The sequence below is a fragment of the Zootoca vivipara genome, chromosome 5 (assembly GCF_963506605.1).
Source record: "Zootoca vivipara chromosome 5, rZooViv1.1, whole genome shotgun sequence".
Lineage (NCBI taxonomy): Eukaryota > Metazoa > Chordata > Lepidosauria > Squamata > Lacertidae > Zootoca > Zootoca vivipara.
Genome location: NC_083280.1, coordinates 78723591 through 78747983, shown reverse-complemented (window position 1 = coordinate 78747983; position 24393 = coordinate 78723591). Strand labels below are relative to the sequence as shown.

Genomic DNA, 24393 nt, shown 5'->3' with positions numbered 1-24393 from the left:
AACCAAACACAGTCAAGTAAAAAACAAAAACCACTGGTTTTTCAAGTTTCAGTGTAGTTTATTAGCATTTTGGAATCTGTACTGCAGAATACCTTGGAATCTGTGCCTAGGGATTTTGTGCAGATAGGGAGACATCTTCAAGCAGTTGGTTCAGTTGTTCTAGTGCTGGAGAAGAGCAGGGAAGGTGGAAAGACCTGGTGATGAAGCAGGTGCTAAGTGAAGAGGAGGAAAGGGCACAAAAAGAGGGGAAGCAGAGGGTTCTGAAAGGATGGGAAGGGGAGAAATCCACCATCCTTGACTATAAGAGGCAGTTGAAAGCTAGACTGAGGACTCAGCTACACTAGTAAAGAAACGGCAGTTTGAATGTTCTATAAACATACAACAGCAGATGGCAGCAGAGAGCAGGATAATTCAAAACGTCATTTTCCATAGAGATTTATTTCTTTTGTTATCTAATTTCTGACTTATTTATAGCATCATTGTTGTTTTTCCTGTGTCTAGATCCACCCTGGGCTAAGGACATGGGAGGGATTCAATTTAATACCCTCCAACTTCCTGGTGGTGAAAACCGGGATGTGCCTTCATTGGCCCTGCACTCTCACGCGAGCCCAACCTTCCCCTCTCCATCAAATTTTCCCCTTGAGGGGGCAGAGTTGTGTGTCCCCCCAACACATGCCCTACCTGATCTGGACCACCAGCCCATTTTCTCTCTTCCCCTCCACACCCACCTTTGCTGGCACCACCTTTCTGCTTGCTTCCTCCCCTTTCCCAGCTGCTAAGGACACTACTTGGCTCCAGTATGTCTACCTCCTGAATTCCTCCACTCCTTGCCTCCCAGACACCCCTCTCTAGTGAATGCTCACGGTCACCCACCCCCATTCCTCCCATACCAAGCTCCCAATCCCCCACTTGAACACTGCCTTCTAGCTGCCCTTACCCCTGGAAGAAGTTAGCCCTTCCCATGTCCCTCCCTCCACATTTTAGCTGCAGCCCCGATGTGGTTGAGGGTGAGTGACCCAACCACATGGTCATGGGAGATTGCACAAGCCTTTCCCATACAATTAGTATCCTAATCCTTTCCACCATGTGGTTGCATCATTTACCTACAGCTAAGCAGACCCCACATGCATTTTTTCCTTTTTTTAAAAAGCTTTTGCTTATTTTGCAGTTGCTATCTGGGAAAATACAGCGAGAGGGGGAGAATAAGTAACTACTGTTGATCTCAGTGGGTGATTCTAGTATGCTCTGGATATATACTACAATTATTGATTGTGGTTCTGAACCTGAGTGGGTGAAAAATAAATATCCACCGCAGTTTTTTGAAACATGCTCTCTTCTGTGTTCAGATTTATTTTGCAACTTCGTTGGTGGTGACACTTTGACACTTTAAAAGAATTAAATCTTTTTGAAGTATATAATTCAGTTGAAAAAAATATTGTACACTATTCACTCAAAGCAAAACAATTCTAATGGCACACATTGTGCACCTAAAAATGTAATGTGTGAATGAGACAACCATGTGTACACCTCCAAACAGCAAGGGTTGTCTGCAGCTCCCTGCCCAGTGTACACTCAGTTGCAAATCCGATTTGTATGCAGATCGCCTTGCAATTTATGAAATGGTTTTCGGTCCTATGGATTTCAATGGGAGACTTAAATGCATGCATAAATCCTTCCTTTTGAAAAAGAATGGGTTTATGTTTTTTTTTTTTTAATCAACACAAATTGTTGTAAGGGAGAGGATGGTTTTCAATCTGTTGCTAAAACAACAAAAAGAATTACTCTGGTGCAGCACTGATTCTTGGGCGTGAGAGTCTGAGTTGACCTGCTGGTCCTCATTGTCACCTAAAGATTCCCCATTCATTTCAATGAGAGCATCTGATCCAGTGGTCATTTTGTCTTTCTTTCTTCATTCAGTTCTGCTCCCTCATTTGGAATGAATGGGGCCACAGTCAGATGCATGCCTGGATTTCTTGACCAGAGCAAGGTGTTCCTCCCCCACCCCAATATTTGCCCGTAACATCCACCCATAGTTTTGAATCTATACATTTTCCCTTCAAGCCTTATATTTAATTCCTGTCGTATGTTAACAGGTAGCAATATAATCCAGCCAATTTGATACTCAGTTGGCATATTAAGAAAGCCTTTTGAAATAAAAATAAATCACTTAAAGAATTATTGATTCATTTTCACATACGGTGTTCCAGCTGCCTATTAATTGTCGACTGCTTGTCCTCACATGAGACAGAATGTTTTCTCACATTCTTGATTTCCATTTCATCCCTCTCTTCAAGTTAATTATGCAACAGTGATGTTTACCAAGGCTATTGCTTCCTCTCCTTGTCTGCCACCTCCCCCCCCCCCATAAAAAAATAAACCACACAATTCCCATGAAAGTAATATCCTGTGCAGTGGAGCACATCAGAAACTATGGAAAGCCTTTGGCTTTCATCCAACTCTATCAAACTGCAGGGGTTTCTTTTTGGTTTGGCTTTGTTCCTTTCTTTTCAGCGCTGTAAATCTTTCAGTGTTTTATGTTGTTTGTACACTTGGAATCTGGGGGAACAACGTGGAGGCTTAGGCAGGAGTGCTATATAGTCCAAAGCAAAAAAAAAAAAAAACAAACCAAAAACCACCCTGTACATTTTTAAAGGAATGGGGATGTGGTCATGAAACGAGTGAATCCCAATGAGCCTTGTAAGTGATGAACATGACTGAGTATTAAAAATAGAGTCCTGCTTCCAACCTTTCACCCACCACCTCCCCCCTGCCCTGTGGATGCTATTAATATAGCTTTCTGAATAACTGGATAATGATCACACCAGCTAAATGCCCTTGGTTTTCATAGTCGTTTTTTTCAAGGTCCACAGTCAGCAGTCACCTGAAGGGAACCTCATGAAAAGTTGGCTCCTTTTCTAGAAAGTCCAAAGTCTTATATAAGGAACTAACAGCACAGTCCCATGCATGTCCCTTAAGTCCCTTAGGCCTTAGCAAGTGGGGGTATAGGATAACATCCCAAGAATGGGACGATGTGTCACTTGAGATACAGGACTGCCACATCAAACCATGTCGCCATGTCAAGACTACCCTTTTCCCCTGCAATGTGTAGTATCACTTCCTATCTGATGAGCCATATAACCAGATCGTACAATTCCCTGTACATAAATGCAAAATGCAATGGCACCACTTCATGCCACAATCCTGATTACATGTTTATAGGGTCTCCTTGAGGGGAGAATTCTGTTTGGGCTAGTGCAGCAGACCCACGTCTCTCATAACAGCATGCAGGTGGGGATCCTAAGTCGGGGATGGTTTCTCCAAGCCAAAATCTGCACACTTCCTTTTCTCCGTTTGAAGAACGTATCATGCTGATTCACACACCCTTAAAATAATAATAATAAGTTCCCCTATTTCTAGATGTTGCTGTTTAATGTTGCCATAATTTTCAATTTTGCTGTCCACAGAGAGCGAAGAGGTTTACCAGCGGCAAGTGCTGTCTATTTCCTGTATCGTCTTTGGCATAGTCATAGTGGGCATGATCTGTGCAGCGTTCTACTTCAAAACAAAGTAAGAGCCTTTGTCTAGCCTCTGTCCTGTCGTCCTTATGCCTTTTCAGTTCTTCCGTGTTTTTCCTCCATGGCATTATTTCTGAAGAGAGTAAAATACCAGAGACCCGATATACATTATTTCCTTGTGAGTCAACATGCTCCTCCTCCCCCCCCCACAAAAACCCTGCATGTAAAAATACCCCCCCCCCCATCTCCATGACTGACACTCATAATGTCATTGATCAGAGTTTGCATACAGGAACACAGATGAATGGTAAGGGTTTGAAGAGGTTAATCTTCTTTGATCTTCTGGAAAGGCATGAAAAGGCATCATTTTCCTACCAGCTTTTCATATATCACAAAAACTGGCTTTGGGTGAAACAATACTGAACATCCTGGCGACAATTTTGTGATCCATAAAATAAATAAATTCATAGTATGCTAATGTCTGCATCTGGCTCGAGAGTATCTATTTTGATTCATGACAGATTTATCGGTTATATATCGGAATATGCAGAGGGCCTGGTAGTTTATATGGCTCAAACTGCTCAATGGCTCACAAGATTGGGCTGCTGGCAGTTAATAATGAATGTCCAAGCTTGCTTAGAAAGAAAGGAAGAGAGAATGGCCCTATCTGCACCATGCTATACCTCTAAAGCAGTAATATACTGCTTCAAACATTCATGGTGTCGCTCAGAGAATCCTGGGAACTAGGGTTTGTTATTCCCCTCACAACAGCTTCTTACATAGCATGAGGGTTTGCCATTAGAAGAGGAAAAGTCAAAAATTTCATTGAGCATGCTCAAGCCCACGCTAAAATTACATTTGGAGCCAAACTAGAAGTGATGTTCATTGCAGTAATGCATTTAATTTGCAGATTTTTTGAATGTAAAGAGGAGCCTCAGGACTGCAGGTTTGGGGAAGCCATAGTTTGACTCTTACTTCCTTTCCCCATTACAGTTCTGACGAAAATGAACTCTTCACGTTGGCTATTTGCATTTCAAGAGACACCTCCATAGGCTTCCTCCAAAGGCAAATAGCCACTACAGAGAAGCAGTTTGTGCCAGGTACTTAGCAAGGACAGGAAGAGTTATACTTCTCCTGCCCCCCCCCCCAATGCTTCAGGCTTCCTAACGGCAGTAATTTACCTAACAAATAATATGCATGTTAAGTGCATTCATGCAATTGATGTCACTTCTACTTCAGTCAAGTCTATAACCTACTGAAATTTTTTATTAGTAGCCACCAAAACCCGTTTTTGCCTTTGAGAAACATCACTTTTAGGCTCCTGTCGTGGAAACTGGGTCCAGAAAATGGAGGAGGCGATTCGAAAAGTGATTTGAATGTCTCTTGGGCCGAGTGCCTTTTGTGTTATAAATGGTAGGCCCTTTGAAAAAGGACAGGTCCTTCTTCCCTCATGTCACCTCCTGTTCTTGTCCTGTTTCTGTGAACAGAGAGGAACATGTATGCCACTCAAATGCTCTCTGGGGAACCATACCGCATCAAAAGTAAATGATGGACAATGGTTGGGGACAGTTTAGCAGTCAGAGAATGATGCAGCCCAGGTTAAGTTCCATTAATTTCAATGGGAGAAATTTCAGGACATGATTTTATTCCCTCATTGAAATAAGTAGAATTTAAGTGCACTTGACTTTGGCAGTTTAAGCCCACCCAAAAAAAAGGTAGAAACGTATAATATATGTCCCTATTAGACCTACCGGTATGTCCATTGCAATAAAATGCTGTCTAGACAAGGCATTGATTACTTTTCTGTTATTTTATGATTAGCCATTATGTTTTCATTTTATGTTCTGTGTTTTAGATAATTATTCTGAAGGAGGAAATTTGTGTTCTCGGATGTCACGCTTACACATTGTACAACCTGAGTGTTGGCATCCTTGGAATACTCAAATCCACAAATGCATTATTTAATTTCTTAATTTTTATTGAGTAGAACAGTCCCCCCCACCATTGAACTGACTTCACTGACCAAATAAAATCAAAGCTTTCTCTGTAGCTCTCATTGTCCTTGCTATGGCACACAGTTCATCAGCCGCAAATTATGCAAGCAACAGTTTCATGGTTCTTAAAGCAGGAAACCAGGAGCCAGTGTGCCTATATCAACAGGTAGCAAAATGTATATTAATTAAGTCACAACAATATAGGGCCTTGCCCTATCAGAATCTACCAAAGCTCCCTATGTGTATCTAGACTGTGAAGTGACCGAGTCATGAGTCTAAAACGTGAAAATTTCAGAAGCTTTTGAAATTTAGTATTGCTGAATTTTGCAGTTCTTGGGTGATGGGTGGCTCTTAAGACACAGGAGGAGCTATGCTGGATCAGACCCAAGGCCCATCTGATCCCGTATCCTGCTCTCACAGTAGCTATCCAGAGACACATGGGGAGTTCACTAGTTGGGCACGAGCAAAACAGCACTCTCTCCCTAGCTCCCGGTGGAGTACAGGGTCAGGTTTAAGGTGCTGGCTTTGACCTTTAAAGCCTTCAGCGGCTTAGGACCCTCGTACTGCACCTGCGGGACCGCCTCTCCCGGTATGCCCCGCAGAAGACATTCAGGTCCACAAATAATAACATACTGGAGATCCCGAGTCACAAGGTGGTTAGACTGGCCTCGACCAGGACCAGGGCCTTCTCAGTACTAGCCCCGACCTGGTGGAACGCTCTCTCTCAGGAGACTGGGGCCCAGAGGGAGTTGTCATCTTTTCGTAGGGCCTGCAAGACAGAGCTGTTCCGCTTGGCCTTTGGACTGACTCAGTCTGACCCCGCAGTGTTACCCTCCCCTAAGGTTTTATCCTACAGATATTTAAATGAGGTTTCACCTGTAGATTCCCATTTTAAAATTGAATTTTAACATTGTATTTAATCTGTATTTTAACTGAATTGTTTCTTTTATGCTTGTTTTGATATTCTTGTTGTTAGCCGTCCTGAGCCCGGTCTTGACTGGGAAGGACGGGATATAAATATTATTATTATTATTATTATTATTATTATTATTATTATTATTAGTGATTCCCAACAACTGACATTTAGAGGCTTTCTGCCTCCCAACAGTGGAGGTAATGCACAGCCATTGTGGGTAGTAGCCATTGATAGCCTTGCCATCTCTGAATTTGTCTGAATTTTAAAGCCATCCAAGTCGATGGGCATCACCACAGCTTGTGGGAGCAAATTCCATCCTTTAACTATATGAGCTGCAAAGAAGTACCTTCTGTTGCCCATCCCGAATCTTCCAACATTCAGCTTTGTTAGAGAGTTCTAGTATTATAAGACATGAAGGCGAACTATCAGAGTATATATGGGCATATTATTGGTATAGGGAATGCCCATAACTTAGTGAACACTGACATTACAGTATTGCAGACCCGATCCGTTCCGGGGTGCCGTTTGCACCCCAAAAAGTCTGCAACCCGAGCGGCACTTTTGTGCATGCGTGAAGTGCGCAGAATGCTTCTGTGCATGTGCGCACAGCAGAACCCAGAAGTAAACACTTCCGGGCCCACCGCGTTCATAACCTGGAAAAATGCAACCTGCAGCAGACATAACATGAGATATGACTGTAATGTGTGAATGCTGACAACCCCTAATGAGTATAATGAACATTTTGAAATAATAAGAAGGGACAAGAGCTCAGTGGTAGACCTTTGTAGGAATACTCAATCAAATTAAAAAGATCTGCAATGGCAGATACATGTTGCAATGGCTATATGATAAAAGTTGGGTTTTTGTAACTATTATAAGCTGGAGAAAGGGATTTCTATTTACAGACAGGAATGCAGATGTATATGTATAATAATGGATGCTGAAGGAGGAACATGTGTGGGTCCTCAGTGGCACATACATTGCATGTAGAAGGGGCGATCCTCAGCATAGTTGCAAAACTCAGGTACTAGGTGATGAGAAAGACCTCTGTCTGAGACCTTGGAGAGCAGCAAACTAAGCACAGGCAAAACTAAGCTGCATGGACAAACAGACCCAGCAGTTCCCTGCACTTGTGAATACATTTCCCCACATTTTGGACAAGCATCCCTCCATGTTGACAATAGCATTTTGCCAGATGTCATTGTTTGCTGGTTGTTGTTGTTGTCTTCCCAAACATTAACAACATTGGCCTGGACTGCCCATTTTCACCTTTGAATGTTGGTATGAGCCACATTTCAAGCAGTCAGTGTAACAATAAAGAAATGGTTGGGATCAATAATAATAATAATAATAATAATAATAATAATAATTTATTATTTATACCCCGCCCATCTGGCTGGGTTTCCCCAGCCACTCTGGGCAGCTTCCAACCAAATATTAAAAACAGTACAGCCTCAAACATTAAAAACTTCCCTTCAGTTGTCTTCTAAACATTAAACATTGAAAACAGGGCCGCCTTCAGTTGTCTTCTAAAAGTAAAATAGTTACTTATTGCCTTGACATCTGCTGGGAGGGCGTTCCACAGGGCGGGTGCCACTACCGAGAAGGCCCTCTGGCTCACTTTGGCTCAAGTTGTACATTGCAGCAGGCTCTGGTGGATTTTTATGGCAAAAATCGGCCTGTGCAAGCTGCAAGCTGTATAAAAGCAACTTAACCCCTTTCCCTTCGGTTATTTTTCAGTTCGAAAAACACTTCCCCCAAGCTAAGTTTTTATTCACAGATAGGGCATCCTCTGAGGAAAAAGAAAGCAGGTGAAGCTGTTTTGGGGTGAGAAATACCTGAAGGTGAACTCCATCTACCTACTGTGGTGGTCGGGGAACAAAATACTTTTATATAAGACTTGTCCGCAGCAGTCTCGAAATTGCTATGGTACTCTCTCACCAGCTAAGCACCTGAAACTAGCTCACATCATCCAAAAAGGGCTACTGCTCAGTAGCATGTGCTCTGGACGCAGAAGGCTCCCAAGTTCAATCTGGCATCTCTAGGCAGGGGTGAGAATGTGACATGTCTGAAAGCTTGGGGAACTGTGGGCAGTCATTGTAGACAATGCTGACCTGGCTCAATATATGGCAGATTCCTATGTTCCTCAGATATTCTGATTACTAGAATGGTCCAAAAATGGGCGGGGGCATGAAATGTATGTCCAAATTAGCTCAAGTGTTTTCAAATTGAATAGACAGTTCCCAACCAGAACATCAGAACAGTTTGGTCTCACAATGATCACCTGACATCATAATAGAAGTCAAGCCGTTCTGCCAGTTCACACCCTTGAATCGGCCACAGATGTGGCGGGTTTGAGTTTGTGTGTGTAGATAGATATACAGTGACAGCCAACAATGTACTGATGCTTGCAGAAGTGAGAGATGTAATAAAAAGCACACAAAAGAACGAAAAATCACTTCTTTTTCTCTCTTTCACACCCACCCCGCACCAACCTCACAGGGTCTATGACAGTTAGTGTCTCACATCAGATGTAACTGATCTGTAGGAAGGACTATGTGAATGGAAAACAGGGACGTTGTATGTACGCTTGTTAACTATGAAAATCCTTTAATAAAAACAACCATTTTTAAAAAGTGCATAAAACATGCAATTCATATAATTCCCATGAACCATGAACTTTTGTTCCCCAATTCTTTTAAAATGGATGTCTGTAATAAAACTCCAAATAAGCATATTCTGCAGTGGAATTTCACTTGCAGTGAAATTGTGGTAATTCAGTAACAAAGTATAGATCAAGCTTCAGGCATGCTTGCGGATAGAGCCACACTTCTAGTGTGAATTGCAAAAAGGAAAGTTTATTTATTGCTAAGATGAGACGTATTCTTCTGAGAACATGTCCTGCATCCCCACACACCAAAAAAGTGCACTTTGCACAGTTTTCTCTGATTTTTCTCCATTTCCACACACAATGCTCCAGAACAACCCTGGCTCCAGAGCACTGTGAAGGATGCAGAATGGTGACCAGGCTGCCAATATGCTTATTGCTGCTGTAACCACTTGGCGGCAGCAATGAAAAAGAATCAATCAAACAAAAAGATTCCCCACCCCTGAGAAACTGTTGGAGAATTTCTCCCTTGCTGCTCTAGCATTTTTTGAAGTCCTTTCCCCAATTTCTCTGTCCACAAATGCATACAGCTCTACTGTTGGTAATATAGATGTTGTTGAGATGAATGGAAGTTCAGTGGTTAATGTGCAGAACAACCAGATATTGCATATTTCCTGGTCAATATACACAAGCCTTGGGAAATGTGCACTTATCAGCTAAATTGTGCATACAATTAAATTCGCTAGACGAATTTAATTTGTTCCACAGGTCTTTTCTTATAACGAAAAATTCATCTAGCGAATCCCATAGGAATGCATTGAATTTTTTTTTTTTGCCCATAGGAACACATTAATTGAATTTCAATGCATTCTTATGGGAAACTGCGATTCGCTAGACGAATTTTTCGTAAAACACATTCGTCTAGCGAGGCAACCTCCACTAGAAAAAAACTTTCGTTAAGCGGAAATTTCGTTAAGCAGGGCATTTGTTAAGCGAGGCACCACTGTATTAGGAGAACATTGCACTAAGATGCCGGTGAATTTTAATGTTTTTTAAAAAATGAATTTACAAGTTTTCATGGATTTTCATTTTTTAAAAAAAGCAAAGTGATGTGAAAATGTGGAGAAATGAAAGTAAGACTGGGAAAATGAAGAGCTGCAATGGACATGAAAAGCTGAAATGGACAGATTCACTCATCCCTCATTTCAGTGTAGTGTAGTGGTTAAGAGCGGTAGACTTGTAATCTGGTGAACCGGGTTCGTGTCTCCGCTCCTCCACTTGCAGCTGCTGGGTGACCTTGGGCTAGTCACACTTCTCTGAAGTCTCTTAGCCCCACTCACCTCACAGAGTGTTTGTTGTGGGGGAGGAAGGGAAAAGAGATTGTGAGCTGCTTTGAGACTCCTTCGGGTAGTGATAAAGCGGGATATCAAATCCAAACTCTTCTTCAGCAGCAGCAGCATAAACCCTGCATTACTGAGAACAAATTGTTCTGGCCTGCCTGGACTTTCCTTCACATAGGTTTGGGTTCTCGTCTGTGGTCATTGAAAATATTAGAACAGTTGGAAACAGAAACCACATTAGAATAATTGAGATTAGGGTGGGAAAAAATATTGCCCATCTTTATCTGGACATCTTTTTTGTTTTTGTTTTTGTTTTCTTCTTCTTTGCAGAAAGCAAACAAAACTTATTCAGGAACAGCTGAAAGAGACACGAAATGGGAAAACCTACAGCCTTAATGCTTCCAGCATGATGGCAAAATCAGAGACCAGGGCTGAAAGCCGAGTCCAGCTGCAAAATGTAAGTAACTTTGCCAACTTCCATCCTTAATTCACTGGTTGAATGCTTTGATGCTGATGGTTTGGGTTCTCGTCACCCCCAGATGTGCCACTAATTTGCACCTGTGGTGCAGTGGGATGAAAAAATAACTGAACAGACACATTTTATTTGTCCAACGGTCTTTGTTAAAACAGTGCAAATTGGAGCTTTATTATGCTGTCTTGTCATGGTTTGCCATAGTAAATGCCAGCATCTGAATAGATGTAAACTTTATAGGAAAACAGGGAGCAAAATGGGATGTAGAAAAAAAGTTGCCTTGAACAGCCAGCCATGTTGGCTCCATGTGTTTGGGAACTATTTAGCTTTATGGTGCAAAACAGCAGGCTATGAGAAAAGACGCATTTAGTTATCTCCACACAAGGTTTTCAATTATATGCTGGGAATGTAAGAAACTCCAAATTAAACACTAGCCTGAACTAATTCAGAACTTGGATCTGGAGGCAGGTGGTTCCTGAGTGGACCCAGGATGGGTCAGCATAATTGAAAGGGGTGCTGAATCAGAGCCCCAGGTTGGATTGTGGGACTCTAATTAGAGTTGCTATCTTTTGTTATTGATCCCTGCTCATTTGCCTTTAATGGCAGAAATCCGCATGTGATTATGAGCAGGGTTTTGTGCAATGACCTTAAAGATTGGACAGAAGGCCATTCTAGAAGTAACCTTGTCCTAGGCTGCATGATGCTTCAGAGGTTGTCACTATCACACTCTGAACCAAGAAACAAATCGGAACCAATGCAGATCACACAGAGTTGGTTGTATGACCCAAGCTCCAAGCTCCCCATCAATATTTTTCCAACCACATCTTCTCCTGTCCTTTTATGAATTGGGTTCTTTCCTTGAACCATGGTACTGATATTGATAGAAATACATAAAAGTAATATCATCAAAAACTACACACACACACACACACACACACACACACACACACTCCTACTGCTTCAGCCCTTCAATATTTTTGTTGTTGTTTATCTTAGAAATGTCACTGCCTTTCCATGAACAGATGCATCGAGGTAGTGGGATTCAAAGCCCATAAGGAAGAATCTTCTCCACCTCAGTTTTTAATGCTCCATTTTACTGGCATTGATAGTTCGTTTCTCTTTCTTCTCACCTCCCAGAAAGACAAGATTAATGGGGTGCCTTCATTATGCATTGCAATGGACTATCTCATAATTGAAGGTTGCATTCTACTTGAAGGTTACTTTGCATAACAGGACAGGCTGCACTTTGGGCACACATATTAGAAGATGAGAAGAGCTTTTGCCCGGACAGATCTTTCCCCAAAAACCAAAGCCTGGTTTGCCCTGCTGTCTCATCCACTCACCAAACTTAAACTGCCTTTCAGCAAGTTGAGCCATCATTAGAGATAGTCCAAGACATCTGCTTGCCCTCCCTGATAGTTACAGACATAATAGCCATAATAATGATAACTTGCTACCCCTCATGTGAGCCACTTAGTGGGGACTGCGGATCATTCATGGCGGCTTTCCTCTGCCCCCAGGGGGACTGTTTGGGTGCCCACTCCTTTCTGTTGAAAGATTCCAGACTGCTCATAGCATTTATAGTTCCCCTGACTGAAAGCAGAATAGCCTGGCTTCAGTAGTCTGTGGTCTGGTAACCATCAGATTACATTACATTACAATGTGCTACATGTGGCTCCAGAAACTACAGCTGGTGCGCAACACAGCAGTCGGACCGTTAATGGGGACCGGATGGTCCAGTCACATTGCCCTGACTGCATTGCCTGCCTATGCTTTCCTGAGGGCCTCATTTGCAAAGTGCTGGTTTCCCCCACAAGCTGACCCCAAATGATACTGCACAGGGTAATTTAGGGGTTAAGAAAACAACAACTTAAATTGCCACCAGCAGCTGCAAAATACAAAATGGAAGCTGCTCTGGTTAGCACGGTGTCAGATGAGAGCTGGCATCCACCCCCCCCACTCAAAAAAGTGGGCATGGCCAGAAGCCAAGGAGGGCTGTATTTCTCTCTTTACTTGTTCTCTTTTCTCCATCTCCCCACCAAACCCTCTTCCTCCCTGCCCAGCAGACTGCTGGAACCAAAACTTTATTGCTCTTGCCAGCACTTGCAGGCAACTTTCAGCATTAGGCCTAGGGCCTGGGCTTTTTTTCAGCCAGAACTCACCAGAACTCAGTCTCAGCGCCTCTCAGGTGGGTGCCATTGCCATTATAATAGAACAAGGGAGGTGTTTATGTTGAGTTCTGGCACCTCTTTTTCTAGAAAAATAGCACTGCCTATGGCCATAGGTTGCCACCCCGTGGTGAATTAGGACTCCCCACACACACACATCATTTCTTCCCATAGCTTGGTATACTATTGTACCTCAGTGCTCTGACAAACAGGATTTGCACGGCAGAAAGACCCTTCTGTACATGTGTGCCAAATTCAGTGTCCCTTTGGGATCTTCTTTTCAAGAGACCATGCTATGTACATGCAAGGAAGTGACTATAATCCCGCCACTTCCTTTTTGTAGCCCGTTTTAAATGCATTGCAAATTTGCTTTTCGCTTCAGCTAGCCTCATTTATGTTTTCAGCTGTTTGCATAACTGCAGTTAAAAAAAATACCACAGTCCTTCTTCTCTTCCCTCGCACACCTCTGTGCCAATGAAAGCTTCAATAGCTTGATTATCAAATCTGCATACAAGGTTAAAACCATGGATGTTTGCTTTCAAGAGGTGTTTTTCATCTGTGACACAGCACTTCACACGGCGCTTTAAAATGGCATGTTTTCTCATTTGCATTCTTTCAAACTGCTCAATAAATTGCAAGCTCCCTAAATTCACTGAAGGTTCAGATTAGGAGGGTTACATTTGACATTATACTTCTCACGCTGTAAGATGTGGAACTAATACTTACAATCTGCAAGACTATATTTAGGAAGTAACAGACATACCTAATTAGATAACATTTAAGAGCCTTTTCATTCTTTATTTTCTAAGAGAAAATTAGGTACGTATTTCAGATTTCAGGGACAGCCAGCTTCTGTATTCTTGATGGCTACTATTTTCTTCATCTGGTTGGGCCCTGTGAGAATAGGGTGCCAGAATAGACGAGCCTTTGGTTCTCCTTATGCTCAGATACCAGTCTGAAGTCAGCATTTTTTAAAAAAAAATCAAAAATCGAAGCATTTTTCAAAAATTATAAATCAGTAAAAACCCTGGACCTGTTTAGGAATTTGTAAACTGATACAGGAAACTTGAACCAGGCTCAGTAGCAGATGGGGATGTTTTAACAGTGGTGCCCCATATTGGCGGCTATGTGTTCCCCCATCAGCAGTCTAGCCGCCACATTCTGCCCCAGCTGGATATTCTGGACCAGGTCCAAGGGAAACCCTACATGGAGTTCACTGCAGTAACCCACCCTCAACGTTAGCAATGTATGGTCTACAGTGGTCAGGCTATCTCAGTCCAAGAATGTTCGTATTAAGGTGAACCAGACAAAGCAGGTAAAAGGCTCACCTACCCAAAGCACAGCTGCCAAGTCTCCCATTTTCCCCGGGAAACCCCCGTTTTTCCAGCTGTCCCCAGCCAAAAAAACGGATTTTTTTTGTTTTTCCCCATTTTTTTCTGGCGCGGCGGCCATTTTGGAACTGGGTGGAGCATGCTCAGAAGCGACTTTTGATGCTGCTCTGCCCAGTTCCAAAATGGCTGCAGCGCGACTTCTGGTGCGGCGGCCGTTTTGGAACTGGGCACAGCAGCATCAAAAGTCACTTCTGAGCATGCTCCACCCAGATCCAAAATGGCCGCCACGTTACTTCCGGTATGCTACTTTCAGTTATGCCCTTATTTTTCAGAGAGGAACTTGGCAGGTATGACCCAAAGAGGATACGTGTTTGGTATTAACGTGATGTACACTTCTTCCCATGCCTTAGGGATCTGTCCTTTCTTCATTATGTTGTTCATTACATCCCTCAGTGGAACAACTAGTTGTTGGCTTAGTTTCTTGTAGTATTTTATTGGTATGCCATCCGGCCCTGGGGCCTTCCCATTTTTCCCTTGTGTGATTGCTTCTATAATTTCTTCCTCTGTAATTGGCCTTTCTAATTGTGCTGTTCTTTCTTGTGGGATATCCTTTAACTTATGTTCCTCTAAATACAGTGATACCTCTGGTTAAGAACTTAATTCGTCCCGGAGGTCTGTTCTTAACCTGAAACTGTTCTTAACCGGAGGTACCACTTTAGCTAATGGGGCCTCCCGCTGCTGCTGTGCTGCCGCTGTGCGATTTCTGTTCTCATCCTGAGGTAAAGTTCTTAACCCAAGGTACTACTTCCGGGTTAGCGGAGTCTGTAACCTGAAGCGTTTGTAACCCGAAGCATTTGTAACCCGAGGTACCACTGTAGCTTATTATCTTATCCTTTTCTTCTTTAGATGCTTTATATAATTCTTTGTAGAATTTGTAGAAGACCTTCCTTATTTCTTTGGGTCTGTCTATTGTTTCATTATTGTCTTTTATTTTATTTATAATATTCTGGCTTTGTTTTTTCTTTAATTGCCAAGACAGCCATTTCCCGGTCTTATTTGCAGATTCAAAATTTTGTTTTCTTAATAGTTTAATTTTCCACTCCACTTCTTGATTTATAATCATGGCAAATTGTGTTTGCCACAATTTAAGCGATTGTTTTAATTTTGGGTCTTCAGATTTTCTACTCATCTGTTATTCTATCTCTCTTATTTTGTTTAGAATTTCCTCTTTGATCCTTTCCCTTTCCCTCTTGAGGATACAATTTTGTTTCAGAAAGAACCCCCACATGACAGCTTTGCTTGCATCCCAGACTACATTGATATCCGTACCAATATTTAAGTTTAATTCAAAATATGTCTTTATCTGCTTTTTAGCTCTTTCTAAAATCTCTATATTATCTAGCAAGCTCTCATTCATTCTCCACCTATACCGGGCATAGGCAACCTTGGCTCTCCAGATGTTTTGGAACTACAACTCCCATGATCCCTAGCTAACAGGGCCAGTGGTCAGGGATCATGGGAGTTGTAGTTCCAAAACATCTGGAGAGCCAAGGTTGCCTATGCCTCACCTATGTTAAATCTTTGACCTTCCATTCCATTGCAGTGGCATTATGATCTGACAATGTCTTTGGTAAAATTCCCGCTTTTACCACTCCTGTAATTAATTCTTTTCATATCCATATTCGCTCTGACTCCAACCTCGATTTGGTTCTGAATAAAATGTAAATTGTTTTGTTGTTGGGTTTTTCAACCTCCATATGTCCACTAGCTCATTATTCTCTTGTTACAGGTAGGTAGCCGTGTTGGTCTGACGTAGTCAAAACAAACAAACAAAAAAACGAAAGCTCATACGTATGACAAACTTAGTTGGTCTCTAAGGTGCTACTGGAAGGAATTTTTTTTCATTATTCTCTGTTAGGGATGGAAATGACTTGGGTAATTTGCCCTGGTTTGTTTTTGTTCTCTTTATTGATCTATCCATTTCTGTAGAGATTACCCCATTAAAGTCCACTATCATTATGATATTATAATCTATAGAGTCTATCAGTATTCCCTCTATTATTCTTTTTTTTATAAAAATCTGATTTCCTTTCATTTGGTGCGTATACCCCTACTACAGGCATCAGCAATATTTTCCAGCCATGGGCCAGAGCATTCCCACAGATTATCATCTGTGGGCCGGACATGGGCCGGACTTGCGCAGAAGCGATTTCCGGTGCCATGCTGCCCATGTCCGGGGTGCTGGAAATCGCTTCTGCGCATGTCCACAGCGCCGGAAATCGCTTCTGCGTGTCTAGAATGGATCCTAGCGTTCCTTCCCCAACCCCTAACAGGTCTGGTACTCATGCAGGAGAGTCATCTTGAATGCAGCCAGATCCCCCAGCCCCAAGGATTTATCTCCTTGGGTTTCAAGGTTCACAGAGCCCTGGCATAATCTCTTTTTGCCTCGCAAAGCTCAGGACCTCTCCGGAAAGCTGATCCTGCGCTCCTTCAAACAGCGGTGGGAAAACCGGAAGTCGCTTTCCCGATATCATTGTCTCAAGCATCACCCACTATCACGTACTGCAACTGGTGGCAGTTTTGCTGTTCAGGAAGGAGCATGTTCCAACTGTGCTACATGCAGTCTTTTAATTGGAAGTGTGCTAGAGAATGAGCCTGGGACTTTATGCATGCAAAGTACATGATTTGTTGATGAACTGCGGTTCAATTCCTATTTTCTAAATGTCACCATTAGCTACCATTTCTATTAGAGCTGACATGTAGTGCCTTTCCTCCACCTGCTATCAAAGTGTTTCACAGATGAAGGCAGCAATCCTCTCTTAAACAAACTAGGAAACAGAACCAACCAAGATCACGCTGCTGATTCCATGACAGTGCGAGGTGTTGAAATTGGCTGTGAGGCCAGTCTCCTCGGTGTTTGGACCATGCTGTCTCCATTGATTTCTTTAGGACAGCCAGCCTTGGGAGGTAGGAGTGGAAAATTGCTAGTGAGTGGCTAGGTAATTGCATTTGACAGTTGATTTTCTCCATGAAACTGTGAATAATTGGAAAATTTGCACAAAAGCTTATTTTTAAATGCTATCATTATTCATTAATTTATTTAACTACATGCCTCAAAAGTGCTTTTCAGTAATTGCTCTAACAACAAGCACAAATATAATCAGCCAGGAGACAATAAGCGCTTTCACAATAATAGCACAATTAAGCCTTTTACTGTACCAAAATGCCAAGCTGATCTTGTGGCCAGAACAAATTCTCAGCATTTGGACAGGGTATTGGGTTGCTTGCCGTGTGGAGCAAAAGCATTCTCAAAGTGCACTCAGCACTTCTGACCAAAAGTGAAAGGACAAATCATGCACAGATTCCAGCTCTGAACATGGGCCTTTAAACATGAAAGCAAATTGAAAATAAGCACAGACAAGGAAGGAGGGGCAAGAAAGTGGAACATTTTCTTGAATTTGCTCCTCAAAGTAACAACTTTATGCAAGGCTTCTTCAACAACACTCCCGCACCAGTGAAATCTGGCTAGAAGGGGCTTGGCCCCTATTGCACAAGGCTCAGGAGGGTGGTAAATTGGTTAAACCAGGGGTCAGCAAACATATTCAGCAGGGGGCCAGTCCACTGTCCCTCAGACCTTGGGGGGGGGGGCAGACTACATTTTGGGAAAAAAATAATGAACGAATTCCTATGGCCCACCAATAACCCAGAGATGCATTTTAAATAAAGGCACACATTCTACTCATGCAAAAACATGCTGATTGCCGGACCATCTGTGGGGCAGATTTAGAAAGTGATTGGGCTGGATCCAGCCTCCAGGCCTTAGTTTGCCTACCCATGGGTTAAATGGCCTTCTGCAGCCCCATCAGTGGGCAGCCAGCATTTGCACCAGCAGGGACAGCTCACCCACGAAGCAAGGTGAGGCAACCGCCTTGGGTGGCAGGATTCACAGGAGCAGAAGATCCAGTCTCCAAGGAATGCATCACCCACTGCCAGTGTTGCCACTTCAATTGCAATGGCAGCAACAGTTGGCGTGTGCTCCTTAGAGGCCAGATCTGCCGCCACCTCAGTACAGCCTCTACAGTGGCCTCTTGGTGAATAGGAGGCTGTGCGGTCTCCTCCCACACTTGCTGCCAATATAGATCTTTATCCTCCCCCACCATTTCCTGGAAGGGTAAGGCAGTCTTGGGCTGCCACTGAGCACGAGTGCTTTACAGGGCCGGTCCTTTTCCTGGGTCTTAGCAGGAGTCAACTGACTTGGCTCACTTCACTTTCAGGCAGTGCAGTATCGGCAGGTTAGCTGACAGGGCCAAGCAAGTAGTAACTTCTTCTTTTTTAGTCTAACATTTCCATACTGGCCAAGGGATAGGACAGGACCCCTTTTCTGCCTTCTATGGGACAGGAGCGTGTGCAGATGACACCTTCCTTTGTCTGTTATGCCAACCCTTAAAAGACAACAAGGTCATCACACTACCTTATTCAGGAGGGAGGAAGTTGTTCCTGGAATACTAAGGAAGAAATAAAATTTAAAAAATTCCTTCCAACACCACTTCTTCAGATACACTGAAATAGAAGTCCCCAGACGCTTATACAGTGGTACCTCTACTTATGAATAACTCTACTTACGAATGTTTCTACTTACGAATGGAGCTCCATCGGCCATCTTGGATGCGGTTTAGATAGGATTTTTTTCTACTTACGAATTTTAGATAGGGTTGCTTCTACTTACGAATTTTTTTCTCCCAATGCATTCCTATGGGATTCGACTTACATTTTTTTTTCTGCTGACGAATGTGCATTCGGAACGCATTACATTCGTAAGTAGAGGTACCACTGTATAGAGAGAAAGGGTGGGGAGGGGTATCATTCAGAAGGGTGGTGGAAATGGGTGATTGACTGACTGATAGCTGTTGACAACTGTAAACGACTGCAAATGGTCTTGCATGAAAAAGCAAGGAGTGAGATGGCTGAAGATCGCTTTATCATGTATAATGAGATAAGAATCTAAAGTCTCTGTTCAAACTAGGTCTCTCCATGGTTTTAAGAGAAGTTGCTGAAGTTAATGATAGGAAATAGAAGTTTACAGTCATCAACAGCTATCAGTCAGTCAATCACCCATTCCCACCACCCTTCTGAATGATACCCCTCCCCCACCCTTTCTCTCTATATAAGCGTCTGGGGACTTCTATTTCAGTGTATCTAAGAAGTGTGCATGCACACGAAAGCTCATACCAAAATAAAAAACTTAGTTGGTCTTTAAGGTGCTGCTGGAAGGAATTTTTATTTATTTTGTTTCGACTACATCAGACCAACACGGCTACCTACCTGTAAGGAAGAAATATTGGTCCGCTTTTGCTGTCTGTGCAATATAAGCTAGGTGGAAGTGCAGAAACGTGTTAAAGGATTTAGCCTGGGACTTTATATATATCAAAGGTCCCATGTTAAATAATTTAATATCCAGTTAGAGAACATTTACCAGGACTGGGAAAACTCCTCTATCTGAGAACTTAAGAGAGCCCCAACTGTCAATTGAAGTAAAGAATGCTGGGGTTTGATAGAGCAATGATCTGATTCTGCACAAAGTAATGTCATAAGGATGCTATCCCTCATTGCTATTGGAACGAACATAATTTGTAGAGGTGGCAGCTTGCGGAAGTTTGGGAATGGAGGACAAATTTGTGGAAAAATAAGATGAAACCTGGTAGGTAGGATGTGGAGCCTTGCAGAATCTGAAGGTCAACAGCAGAGATCCAGCAGAGCTTGGTGGGTCAGGTCTGCTTGTGTGGAAAAGTTGATTTGAGGATTAATGAGGTTCAGCACATTTTCAGTATAGCACAGTTTCTGCATAGCAAGGACTGCATTTTTGAGAAGCTGTATAATTATTTAACTGGGAAATTATGTTGGAGGAATTTGGAGGCAGGGGAAAACTGAAATAGAGTTATACTGATGCATTGGCAGAATATATACACATATTATGTGCATGCACACTGTTCGGCAGAGTTTGCCATAGAATATATACACTTTATTGTTTGCGAAGGTTTCAGCTCCTGGTTCTAATCAGCATTATGACAGCTAATTATTTTATGAGGAAAATATGAATGCTTTCTTTAAACTGAGACAGAGAAACCTTTTCAGTTCTAGTGTCATTTGAATAGCTATTGACAAAAATCAAAACAGCTTGTCTCAAAAATGCAATTTTTGCATTCTGAATCCTCCCCTTTGTATACCAGCAGATTATTTTGACAGATGGGCAGGGCCCCATCCACCTGCCAATCACCTGGCATAACCATGACATCAGCTGAGCATATTTTTCCCCCTTTATAGTGCGGCAAACTGTGCTACAAAAAGTAACTCCAAGCCAAGTGAGGCATGAAGTTACGCAGCCTTCTCTCTTCAGCAATTGGCTGCCGTACCAGGAACTCAGCTGCATAGCTCATCCAGCAGACTAGAAGCCACTGAGTTGATGGCCTATGACTCTGAATCTGCTTACTCTATGGATTAGCTGCACAACCACAGGACAGCCAATCCCAGCAGGGTTGCTCTCGCTGCCAGTCAGCTGATCAGTGGTGAAAGGAAGGTTCCCTTGCCTATACACAATTGGGAGCATCTTTGAAGGCTTCCATCTCTAACTGTCCCTCACATATGATGTCAGAGGTGTGGCAGGTGGGTGTGGCCTGGGTAGAAGTTCCCCACCTTTGTTGTATTCATGGTGATATTTTGTGGACATATTGTGGTAAGATCCTTGTGGAAAGGAGCCTCAGCAGAACATAAATTGGATCATTTGGAAAACCTAGATATATATAAAGTGATTCCTGCCACCTCCCCACAAATGATAAAGTGGGCACAAGATGTTGGAAATGAAGATTTGGGGTACATTTTGGACTGGCAAAACACATATATAAGGGGAAACTATTCTAAATTAATGCTAAGTTGGTATGTAACTCCTGAAGTCATAAGTAAAGGAAATGAGAATTGCCCAAAGATGTGGCGGACTTGTCGGAAAGAAACAGGAGACTGTTTCACATATGGCAGAAATGCAATGGGGTAAAGGAATATTAGGAAAAGATTGCAGATTTAATATAAAAAATATTATGTTATGAAATCCCGTATGATCCTCTGCTATTATTTTTAAATTATACTGCTGAGTCAATGAGGAAAGAACACCAATAACTATTTCCTTATATGTTTGCTAAAGGAAATATGCCAATAAGAGCTAGTATTAATGAATGGACAGATGCAATCTGAGAATTTGATTTAATGTCTAAGTGGACACATTTATCAAAGTCAAAAGAACCAGGACAAATACAAAGTGTTTCTATGGCAAACTAGATCCCAGTATTGTCTCAAAGATGCTCTCAAAGATGCAGTACGGCTTTGAGATGTTCTGAATGTTGAGGAACTGATTTTATCAGTCTTACATTGCTGTGCAACTTCCCTTAGGAGCATTGTATTTGGTTAATTTTATCTTTCTGTTTTCTTGAGTGTCATAATAATAAATAATAAGTTCTTTAACAGAAGGAAGCATATTGGGAAATGTAGCTCGTTAAGGGTATGCCGTACAATTCCTACCATTGTTCTTTCCCACGATTTTTTGGGGAGGAGAAGCCATGATTGTGACAGTGGTGTAAATGGCTGTGTGTGTGTGTGTGTGTGACTGAGTGACTGCTAACTCCAACCCCTTAAGGCCAGAGTGGTGTCTCATTTGTGCTGCATGGCATAGTATTAGTAAGCCTGCCTTCAATGACCAAGAGGCATATTATGTATGCATTTGATGGTCTTGCGAGAAACCTAGAGAATAAATAAAATATATCTGTTGCAAATAAAGTCTGTCTCTGTGGGTTTGATCGTACTTAACTCTGTGCATTTACCATTCATGTACCTCTCTGAAAACTGCTGCTGCTCAAGTATAAATATCACAAGTGTTCGGGGGGAATAAATACCACAATTGTTCTCATTATATTGGGTGTTCTCAGTATATTGGGTCTCATTATATTTTGAGACTTTCTGAGTCTTCTTAAGTATATTTTATACTTTAGCAGAGCAGCTTGTAAAATTCTGAAGGACCAGGAAGATGAAGTGTGAATTGATGGGAACTGAACTAATTCCTCTTTGGAGGGGAGGAGCTGGAGCTGGAACTAGCTTTCAAATGAACTTTCCAAGCTCAGGTTCACACAGTGGCCAACCTGATGTCCATAGGAAGCTCACAAGCAGAACCCGAAGCACAACACTGCTCTCCCACCTGTAATTCCCTGCAAATAGCAGATAGCTATTGTGGCTGGTAGCAGAATATGCTCACCTGACGCACCAGGCCTTACCCCTTGGCACACTCTAAGCCCACTCCCTGGATCTGGGAAATATACAGTGTTTTTAAGATCAAAATCTGGCACCTCCTGCTTTTGTGCCAGGAGCAGACATTATCTCACAGTACAAACATATACAGAGTTAATCTCTCTTCCTTGTTTTCTTTGCTACAGTATTCAAAGGCAAACAGACATCCAGAGCCAGTGATGGAGAAAATGATGGAATCTAGCTTTTCAGGAACTCAGTCCTTTCCCGAAGCCTTGTCTCCTGACAGAGGTAGCCAGGCTATGAAGCCACACAGGTAAGGAAGTGACTCTTAATTGACATTTGTTTTGTAATACATATGCAGCACAGTAGCGCACAGTGACTAGGGGGACATTTAAGAGTGTATGGCACAGAAGGAGCCTTGATCTGTTCATTAAGCAGATGTCTAGCATTTCTTCCACTGCAGATGTAAAACAGCCATTACTTCTGCTCTCCGTGTTCCACATTCTTCTCTCTCTTTTTTTTCTCTCTAAAAGGCCTAGATGAAGTATTAAGGATGCCATCAAAGCTGTAGTCACAGACCAGTGAAGGAGGCAATTGTATTCTGAGAAACCATCAGAATAGAAGATTTCCCCCCGCCTCCTGCCTCATTTCAGTTCATGAAGTTAATGATTCATCTTCTTGTAGGCAGACAGTGATGCCAACGACCAGATTTTCTCAGTGTCCACCCCACAAACAAATAGCACTCAATATGAAAAATGGCTGCTTTATATATTCACCTGAGAGCGAACAATCAGCCACCTAGTCTAGCATCCTTTTTTTTCACAGTGGCCAAGTAGAAGCCAACCCCCCCCCCTCCAAAAAAAAAATCCAGTTTTCTTCACTCCAATTCTGGGGTGGGGTTTGTTGGAAGGATCTCTCCGTGGTCCGTAGAACAGAGATAATAGATGACTCTATCTAATATGATGTCAAGTGATTGACAGGTGAGCATTGTTTCGCAGGCCAGACTGAAAGGCATGGCACACCTCATTAGATCTGAGTGTCAGGGGTTCCTCACTGCTGCTATAATTCAAGAGACAACCCGAACTCGGGAGAGGTGTGCTATCCCAAACAAGGGAAGGTCAGAAAATCCTGATTCTCTGGTAGGGTGATACAAAAGTCAACAAAGTTGGAATTCAGGACCATGGATAGTGCTCCTGTAAAGGTAAAAACCCTGACAGTTAAGTCCAGTAGCGAATGACTCTGGAGTTGTGGCACTCACCTTGCTTTACAGGCCGAGGGAACCGACGTTTGTCCGCAGACAGTTTTTCTGGGTCATGTGACCAGCATGACTAAGCCGCTTCTGGCGCAACAGAACACCGAAACCAGAGCAGCACACGGAAACACCATTTACCTTCCCCTCCAGAGTGGTACCTGTTTATCTAATTGCACTTTTTGGTGTGCTTTCAAACTGCTACCGGTAGGTTGGCAGGAGCTGGGACCGAGCAACAGGAGGTCACCCTGTCGCGGGGATTCGAACCGCCAACCTTTTGATTGGCAAGACCGAGTCTCAGTGGTTTAGACCACAGCGCCACCCGTGTCCCATAGTGCTCCTGTAGATGAGGTCAACTATTCCACTGTGTCAGCAATGTCCTGGTTCCATGACCGACCTAAATTTTAGAGCAGAGTAAGGTAACCATTGTCTGTAGCCCTACCCCGGGTGTTGCCTTTTGGCCAGTTAAAGAACCCGTGTCTACTCCCACAACCTTTGGCTCTTTCGATGTGAT

At 42.7% G+C, this 24393-nt stretch overlaps 1 protein-coding gene across 2 annotated transcripts in view; it reads left to right on the top strand.

Moving 5' to 3' along the window:
- NRG3 (neuregulin 3) overlaps window positions 1-24393 on the top strand; it is a 565161-nt gene that overhangs the window by 530128 nt on the left and 10640 nt on the right. For both annotated transcript variants that reach the window (XM_035138508.2, XM_035138509.2), the window contains exons 5-7: window positions 3465-3567; window positions 10704-10830; window positions 22816-22943. In XM_035138508.2, coding sequence (XP_034994399.2) covers window positions 3465-3567; window positions 10704-10830; window positions 22816-22943 — 358 coding nt within the window. The remainder of the gene's footprint in view (window positions 1-3464; window positions 3568-10703; window positions 10831-22815; window positions 22944-24393) is intronic.